The following is a 10075-nucleotide window of genomic DNA, read 5'->3' on the forward strand; positions in this document are numbered from 1 at the left end:
GATGTTGACTGTTGTGGTTACTACCCCACCTCCGGATGTATTAGGTGACCCGGGGTTCAAAAATAGACACCTGCACATACTGCGACCCGTTAGGTCAGCCAGGTGGTCCTGTAGGTTCTGTTGTAAAATCGTGGCACCTGATGTGAAAAAAAACAACCAAAAAAACAAACTGCTTGTCGGGCTTATTGAGTTGACTGGTTCCCGTCAACGTGCTCCGATCGCTGCAACTGTTTCCCGGGCTTTCAGTCGTCGATGTGTATGTTCAGACCGCATTATTTATTGACAGGCCGCCATGGTATGGGTGTACTATTACTTAAACAACATTTATTCACCTAATCTACTTCAACATTATCCTCCTGTCTTGACTGTCTTCTAGACGCCCCTACCGTGTAGCTGGTGCGTGCAGGCCGCCATGGTATGGGTGTACTATTACTTAAACAACATTTATTCACCTAATCTACTTCAACATTATCCTCCTGTCTTGACTGTCTTCTAGACGCCCCTACCGTGTAGCTGGTGCGTGTAGCTGGTGCGTGTAGCTGGTGCGTGTAGCTGGTGCGTGCAGCTGGTGCGTGTAGCTGGTGCGTGTAGCTGGTGCGTGCTGGCCGGGCTCACCTCGCCATCATAGCGTTTCCCGAACACTCTGTGCTCCGTGCCGTGGCGAGATCCGGTCTTGCCCACGTGGATGTGGAGGCTGTTGAGCCGGAAGCTGCAGTCGGTGTAGCCAGGGACGCCCTGCAGAACGATGTCCGGAAAAGTACCTTCGGCGATCTTTGGATAGTAACCTAAGATGAAAAAAAGTGTCTGTTCAACATTGGTTTCCATAAAGTTTGTCAGCTGAAACAGCTGAAACAGCTGAAACTTGCAAATATGAGTTAACTGTGTCACTAGCGCGGTGCACAGGAGAGTGTCAGCGGAATGGGTCTGTGCACCACGTGACCAACGGGTGACGGGTGTAAACGAACGATCGATGATGACGTCATGTCGCATTGTTTATAATAAGCAATGGGATTCTCTAAACTTCAAATGTGAGGCGAGTTTAGCTCTAAACACCTGCTCAGTACTCACCTGATGAAGGAACAAGAAGTAGCTCTGACACGTCGTGACGAAGAATTATAGAAGTTGCTATCTATAAACATCTTACCAAGGCAAGGGAGTTAACTGACTATAAAAGTCCAGTTTCCATCCTTGCCGAACTAAGTTGCAATAATGGAGTTATGTTTTGGCTTGACTAACGAGCTTCTGAATAATCCAATCGAAATCGCGTCACGAACTAGACATCCGGTTAGAAACCAACATGGATTTCAACGTGTAGATTTCGGTCGACTGTAGGATAATCAAAGCATGTGTACCGTCAGCTGTACATCGACAGATATTTTACAAATTATGTCATGCTTTAAGGTGCTCACGTGATTTGATGCACTTAGCGAGGCAAATGCAAGTGATATGAGAGATGGAATCTGATTGGTCAATAGAAGGAACATAGAAGGGACACTGGTGGCGCTACGATCGAGCCCAGAAATTCCAAGGGTGGAAACTGGACTTTTATAGCCAGGTAACTCCCTTGCCTCGGGAAGATGATCCATAAAAAGTGTCATGTATTTGGCAATGTTGTCGAAATGCACTCATTGACATCAGTGTCCACCCTAGATTATTGTCCTGGCAGGTGTGTTATGTCATATATGCCATGGGGTAGGAACACGAAAAACCATTTGGAATAATTTGGACAGTTTTTTACTTCAAACTTTATGTTAAACGTTAGAAAAAATCCATTTCCCTCCAATTTCCAGGTACAGAAATTATTAGGAAATTTTACAATTTCAAATGTCTTGCGCACGTTAGGCAGTAATGAGATACGATTGGCATCTTTGCGTTTGGAATACATAGAAGTCCATACATGCACAAGTGGAATCAATTATTTGTGTGTCATTTTATTTCCTTTAATGACCATACACAGTTATCAAAATTCAATCAAACCTCATGAAATACATTAGGAATAAATGGACATACAGTGCATAACAAGTTTCATCTCAACGGGTGCTCGGTATCCCTGCAGGGTATGTAAACCAAGTCACAGCTCGTTTCGATGGACAAAGGATGCTCAGTACATTAGCGAAGGACATTTAATGGCAAGTGGCCAAGGGCAAGATAAAGCCTTAGCGTGTTTGTTCATTTTCACAGAGAACATTGGACGAAGAAATATTACGACAGTAACATTGTGCGTTAAAATGCACAAAAACACGAACATTTAAGCGCCTTCTTTTACGAACAACAATGACGAACAATTGAAGTATGATGAACAATGGAAGTATGAGGAACAATGAGAGTATGATGAACAATGGAAGTATGATGAACAGTGGAAGTATGAGGAACAATGGAAGTATGAGGAACAATGGAAGTATGATGAACAATGGAAGTATGATGAACAATGGAAGTATGATGAACAATGGAAGTATGAGGAACAATGGAAGTATGAGGAACAATGGAAGTATGACTAACAATGGAAGTATGATGAACAATGGAAGTATGATGAACAATGGAAGTATGATGAATAATGGAAGTATAACTAACAATGGAAGTATGATGAACAATGGAAGTATGATGAACAGTGGAAGTATGACGAACAATGGAAGTATGACGAACAATGGAAGTATGAGGAACAATGAGAGTATGATGAACAATTGAAGTATAATGAACAGTGGAAGTATGAGGAACAATGGAAGTATGAGGAACAATGGAAGTATGATGAACAATGGAAGTATGAGGAACAATGGAAGTATGAGGAACAATGGAAGTATGACTAACAATGGAAGTATGATGAACAATGGAAGTATGATGAACAATGGAAGTATGATGAACAATGGAAGTATGATGAATAATGGAAGTATGACTAACAATGGAAGTATGAGGAACAATGGAAGTATGACTTACAATGGAAGTATGATGAACAATGGAAGTATGAGGAACAATGGAAGTATGACTAACAATAGAAGTATGATGAACAATGAAAGTATGAGGAACAATGGAAGTATGAGGAACAATGGAAGTATAACTTACAATGGAAGTATGAGGAACAATGGAAGTATGATGAACAATGGAATTATGAGGAACAATGGAAGTATGATGAACAATGGAAGTATGATGAATAATGGAAGTATAACTAACAATGGAAGTATGATGAACAATGGAAGTATGATGAACAGTGGAAGTATGACGAACAATGGAAGTATGACGAACAATGGAAGTATGAGGAACAATGAGAGTATGATGAACAATTGAAGTATAATGAACAGTGGAAGTATGAGGAACAATGGAAGTATGAGGAACAATGGAAGTATGATGAACAATGGAAGTATGAGGAACAATGGAAGTATGAGGAACAATGGAAGTATGACTAACAATGGAAGTATGATGAACAATGGAAGTATGATGAACAATGGAAGTATGATGAACAATGGAAGTATGATGAATAATGGAAGTATGACTAACAATGGAAGTATGAGGAACAATGGAAGTATGACTTACAATGGAAGTATGATGAACAATGGAAGTATGAGGAACAATGGAAGTATGACTAACAATAGAAGTATGATGAACAATGAAAGTATGAGGAACAATGGAAGTATGAGGAACAATGGAAGTATAACTTACAATGGAAGTATGAGGAACAATGGAAGTATGATGAACAATGGAATTATGAGGAACAATGGAAGTATGATGAACAATGGAAGTATGATCAGCAAAGGAAGTATGATGAACAGTGGAAGTATGATGCACAATGGAAGTATGGCGAACAGTGGAAGTATGAGGAACAATGGAAGTATGAGGAACAATGGAAGTATGAGGAACAATGGAAGTATGATGAATAATGGAAGTATGACTTACAATGGAACTATGAGGAACAATGGAAGTATGACGAACGATGGAAGTATGAGGAACAATGGAAGTATGAGGAACAATGGAAGTATAACTAACAATGGAAGTATGAGGAACAATGGAAGTATGATGAACAGTGGAAGTATGAGGAACCATGGAAGTATGAGTAACAAAGGAAGTATGAGGAACAATGGAAGTATGGGTACAATGGAAGTATGATGAACAATGGAAGTATAACTAACAATGGAAGTATGAGGAACAATGGAAGTATGATGAACAGTGGAAGTATGAGGAACAATGGAAGTATGATGTACAATGGAAGTATGAGGAACAATGGAAGTATGATGAACAGTGGAAGTATGAGGAACAATGGAAGTATAACTAACAATGGAAGTATGATGAACAATGGAAGTATGAGGAACAATGGAAGTATAACTAACAATGGAAGTATGAGGAACAATGGAAGTGTGATCAACAAAGGAAGTATGATGAACAGTGGAAGTATAATGCACAATGGAAGTATGACGAACAGTGGAAGTATGATTAGGGAAAGATGCAATAAAGTTCGCCTGTTCATTTTCCTATGTTGCCGAAGAGGCGTTACATCAAGTGCTGCCTCTCGCTTACATGTGAATGATGCAGCAACACTCTGATTCTCTGAACATGCATGTATATAGCAGGGACATCTTTTTCACAGACATTGTTTGCAAATAAAGCGACAAAACCCTTTCCGTATCCAATATAAATCTAGATTGTACGATTCCGACTATACCATAAGCTTGTGTTTATGAATCACTATCAAATAGTGATGATACCAGGTGTTCGCGAAAAGGTGATCCTGCCCCACTGATGGCACCCGTCACAATCACATGTAAATGGAAGTCAATTGTTCAACTGAAAAAGCACGGGAACATATGGTACATTCCAGAATGGGGAATTGCATTGGGCATAATTTGTGTTACTGATGCGTCACATTTGGAAATATCCTCCACATATCTACCATAAAGCCTTATGAAATCTATACTGATGCCTAGAATATTGTAACCTTGATCAAACAACTTCTGTGCAAGAGTAGTCTGACGCTCTTTGAAATCTTGGTAGGAAGAACATGCTCGATTGTCTCTCAAAAGTTTTGAAATGTAAACATGAAAGGCTGGAGCTGCTGGAATATTGCTCCACATGAAGGGAAAGTTTACTATTGGAAAGTTGAAGTCATCCCTCTTGTCAAACAGTCTTGTGCAGTTTTGTTTTTTCATTCTAAATCTTTATGCGTAGATCTAAATATCAAACAAATGAGGCGGCCTCACTGGTCTCCTTTATTTCTTGTTTAGGTGGGTAAATCAGTGGAAGGCAATTGGCTATTTGAGTGTTATTGAACGATATCAGATCATCGATATACCTGAAGCTTAAGTTAAACTCCTCGGCCAAATTGCCTTGTTTTGACTTTGCCAATCCGAGCAGAAACTCTGATTCATATGCAGAAAGAAACAGATCCGCAAATTGGTGCCCCTAGGGATATCTACTTCTTGTCTTACCCCAAAATTAGATATTATCAATGAGGAAGTCCAGTATTTCACATATTGTTTTCTCAGAAAACTTCAAATGGCATTTGCTTTCAATTTTCACAAATTATTAATCCTGATACGCAACTGTATATGTGGTCACCACATTTTGTAACAAAAGCCCCATGGATCAAGGAATGGAGCGGTGTACAAAGTTGAAAAAGCAAATATTTTGACAGAATGAAACTTGGTTCTTTTCTGAGATTGGAAAAGGTCAGGCAAATCATTTGAGTTGAGTTGTTCATTTGGACCCAGCAATGTATCTCTCTTTGGAGCTTTGGATACCAGTACGAAGGAGGAATGGACATGGCTTCAGGTTTTAGAGTCAAGTCAAAAGTTAACAGTGCTGATTTCTGGTCTTGGCAGATGCCTCTCTGTCTCTCTTTTTCTCTGTCTCTCTGACAGTATGCAGTATGTGTATGTTGAGGAAAGTATGAGGGTGAGGTATAATTGTGAGTATATATGTAGCAGAGAGTGTTGAGATGGGGTGACGTAGAGGTGTGAGTATATATGTGGCAGAGAGTGTAGAAATGGGTGACGTAGAGGTGTGAGTATATATGTGGCAGAGAGTGTTGAGATTGAGTGACGTAGAGGTGTGAGTATCTATGTGGCAGAGAGTGTTCAGATGGGGTGACGTAGAGGTGTGAGTATATATGTGGCAGAGAGTGTTGAGAGTGTTGAGATGGGATGACGTAGAGGTGTGAGTATATATGTGGCAGAGAGTGTTCAGATGGGGTGACGTAGAGGTGTGAGTATATATTTGTGGCAGAGAGTGTTGAGAGTGTTGAGATGGGATGACGTAGAGTTGTGAGTATATATGTGGCAGAGAGTGTTCAGATGGGGTGACGTAGAGGGGTGAGTATATATGTGGCAGAGTGTGTAGAAATGGGTGACGTAGAGGTGTGAGTATATATGTGGCAGAGAGTGTTGAGATTGAGTGACGTAGAGGTGTGAGTATATATGTGGCAGAGAGTGTTCAGATGGGGTGACGTAGAGGTGTGAGTATATATGTGGCAGAGAGTGTTGAGAGTGTTGAGATGGGATGACCTAGAGTTGTGAGTATATATGTGGCAGAGAGTGTTCAGATGGAGTGACATAGAGGTGTGAGTATATATGTGGAAGAGAGTGTTCAGATGGAGTGACGTAGAGGTGTGAGTATATATGTGGCAGAGAGTGTTGAGATGGGGTGACGTAGAGGTGTGACTATATATGTGGCGGAGAGTGTTGAGAGTGTTGAGATGGGGTGACGTAGAGGTGTGAGTATATATGTGGCAGAGAGTGTTGAGAGTGTTGAGATGGGGTGACGTAGAGGTGTGAGTATATATGTGGCAGAGAGTGTTGAGATGGGGTGACGTAGAGGTGTGAGTATATATGTGGCAGAGAGTGTTCAGATGGAGTGACGTAGAGGTGTGAGTATATATGTGGCAGAGAGTTCTTGAGAGTGTTGAGATGGAGTGACGTAGAGGTGTGAGTATATACGTGGCAGAGAGTGTTGAGATGTTGTGACGTAGAGGTGTGAGTATATATGGGGCAGATAGTGTTGAGATGTTGTGACGTAGAGGTGTGAATATATATGTGGCAGAGAGTGTTCAGATGGGGTGACGTAGAGGTGTGAGTATATATGTGGCAGAGAGTGTTGAGATGGGATGACGTAGAGTTGTGAGTATATATGTGGCAGAGAGTGTTGAGATGGGGTGACGTAGAGGTGTGAGTATATATGTGGCAGAGAGTGTTCAGATGGAGTGACGTAGAGGTGTGAGTATATATGTGGCAGAGAGTTCTTCAGAGTGTTGAGATGGAGTGACGTAGAGGTGTGAGTATATACGTGGCAGAGAGTGTTGAGATGTTGTGACGTAGAGGTGTGAGTATATATGTGGCAGAGAGTGTTGAGATGGGGTGACGTAGAGGTGTGACTATATATGTGGCGGAGAGTGTTGAGAGTGTTGAGATGGGGTGACGTAGAGGTGTGAGTATATATGTGGCAGAGAGTGTTGAGAGTGTTGAGATGGGGTGACGTAGAGGTGTGAGTATATATGTGGCAGAGAGTGTTGAGATGGGGTGACGTAGAGGTGTGAGTATATATGTGGCAGAGAGTGTTCAGATGGAGTGACGTAGAGGTGTGAGTATATATGTGGCAGAGAGTTCTTGAGAGTGTTGAGATGGAGTGACGTAGAGGTGTGAGTATATACGTGGCAGAGAGTGTTGAGATGTTGTGACGTAGAGGTGTGAGTATATATGGGGCAGATAGTGTTGAGATGTTGTGACGTAGAGGTGTGAATATATATGTGGCAGAGAGTGTTCAGATGGGGTGACGTAGAGGTGTGAGTATATATGTGGCAGAGAGTGTTGAGATGGGATGACGTAGAGTTGTGAGTATATATGTGGCAGAGAGTGTTGAGATGGGGTGACGTAGAGGTGTGAGTATATATGTGGCAGAGAGTGTTCAGATGGAGTGACGTAGAGGTGTGAGTATATATGTGGCAGAGAGTTCTTCAGAGTGTTGAGATGGAGTGACGTAGAGGTGTGAGTATATACGTGGCAGAGAGTGTTGAGATGTTGTGACGTAGAGGTGTGAGTATATATGTGGCAGAGAGTGTTGAGATGGGGTGACGTAGAGGTGTGAGTATATATGTGGCGGAGAGTGTTGAGATGGGGTGACGTAGAGGTGTGAGTATATATGTGGCAGATAGTGTTGAGATGTTGTGACGTAGAGGTGTGAGTATATATGTGGCAGAGAGTGTTGAGATGGGATGACGTAGAGGTGTGAGTATATACGTGGCAGATAGTGTTGAGATGTTGTGACGTAGAGGTGTGAGTATTTATGTGGCAGAGAGTGTTGAGATGGGGTGACGTAGAGGTGTGAGTATATATGTGGCAGATAGTGTTGAGATGTTGTGACGTAGAGGTGTGAGTATATATGTGGCAGAGAGTGTTCAGATGGGGTGACGTAGAGGTGTGAGTATATATGTGGCAGAGAGTGTTGAGAGTGTTGAGATGGGATGACGTAGAGGTGTGAGTATATATGTGGCAGAGAGTGTTGAGAGTGTTCAGATGGGATGACGTAGAGGTGTGAGTATATATGTGGCAGAGAGTGTTCAGATGGGATGACGTAGAGGTGTGAGTCTATATGTGGCAGAGAGTGTTTAGATGGAGTGAAGTAGAGGTGTGAGTATATATGTGGCAGATAGTGTTGAGATGGGGGGACGTAGAGGTGTGAGTATATATGTGGCAGAGAGTGTTGGGATGGGTGACATAGAGGTGTGAGTATATATGTGGCAGAGAGTGTTGGGGTGACGTACAGATATGTATATGTATGTAGAGAAACATGAGGGTTAAGTAGAGGTGTCAAGTGGACGTGGTAGGACTGGTGGGTGTTGGTTGTTCATCATGAGGAGGTATTGCTCGACACTCACCGTCGTTTTCGAGGAGGCCGGTGACGAGTTGACGAGGGGGATAGCCAAGACGGTGGTTGGGGTCACAGAAGTACTTGACCAGGTGGGGGTAGATGCGGACGGGGGACTGGTTAGAACCGCCGAAACATGGAGACGTGTCACACACCCTGTTCCAGTCGTCGGGTCCTGAAGAAAGATGACAACATGGTGTAACTGTGATATACTGAGACTATTGAAGCATCCGTCAAGGCATGATATACTCAGACACTTCAAACACCGTTCCCAGACAGGAGTCCATTTAACAGACACTATACATTGATTTAAACACGACTGAAATGAAATGAATAAGCCCAATCGAGGTGATTTATTAGCATTTAGGGAATCAATTGTTGTTAAAACCAGATTGAACACGTTTATGCAACAGCATGGCAGGGTGATGGGGAGGAAATCCCACAGTGACGTTTTATATTTCAACCACAGGAATACGAGCGTGAGCCTGACAGGGATATTCAGAGCTATCAACCCCCCCCCCCCCCCATATAATATTTAATAGTCGGTCCCTACGTAGACCTAATTATTCACACGCACACGCACACGCACACGCACACGCTGACACACGCGCCACTCACCAATGCTGGACCTTCTGTTGTAAGAGAAGCAGTACTCCGTCCTCTGGCGACAGACTTTCGGGGGCTCGAGGGGACTGTGTTGGGCCGGGGGAAGGAACGACTGGGGGTAGACGTCAGCGAGCAGCACCCCTGACAGCGTGGTAGCCACCAACAGAGACACGGTCCACATCGTCGTCGTCGGTGCTTGCAACTCCGGCCACGGACACAGTTTCACAGCTATTAGCACCTCAGTTTATTTGTAAGAAAAAAGTAGCAGCTGAGAGCTCACCTGATTCAAAACATTGTATTGTGAAAATATAAAGAAAGTAGGAAAAAAGTTCTGAAATTAAGGATACTTGTTTGAACATCGGAACGTGTATGTACGATTGGGTGACCAGTCAAAGACAGACACATTCGGAAAGTCTGCACTTAATGTGGGGAGTCGGGAATAAGATGTTAACAGTCGTATAAGTAATATCATCGGTTGTATGTTGTGTGTCGAGGATGCCGCCTTCAAGCCTTGATGTATCCACGATGTATCCACGATGTATCCACGGTGTATGCACGATGTATCTACGATGTATCCACGATGTATGCACGATGTATGCACGATGTATGCACGATGTATCCACGGTGT

At 42.6% G+C, this 10075-nt stretch overlaps 1 protein-coding gene across 1 annotated transcript in view; it reads right to left on the reverse strand.

Moving 5' to 3' along the window:
* The window catches only part of LOC124128139 (carbonic anhydrase 13-like), a 51729-nt gene extending 42050 nt beyond the window's left edge, over positions 1-9679 (reverse strand). Inside the window, exons 1-3 of the mRNA XM_048391862.1 lie at positions 9460-9679; positions 8852-9016; positions 616-785 (exon numbers count right to left, since the gene is read on the reverse strand). Of these exons, the coding sequence (XP_048247819.1) occupies positions 616-785; positions 8852-9016; positions 9460-9628 (504 nt within the window). The 5' untranslated portion in view covers positions 9629-9679. The remainder of the gene's footprint in view (positions 1-615; positions 786-8851; positions 9017-9459) is intronic.
* Positions 9680-10075: the final 396 nt, after the last annotated feature.

Source organism: Haliotis rufescens, unplaced genomic scaffold (genome assembly GCF_023055435.1).
Source record: "Haliotis rufescens isolate VD_foot unplaced genomic scaffold, xgHalRufe1.0.p SCAF_10, whole genome shotgun sequence".
Taxonomy (NCBI): domain Eukaryota; kingdom Metazoa; phylum Mollusca; class Gastropoda; order Lepetellida; family Haliotidae; genus Haliotis; species Haliotis rufescens.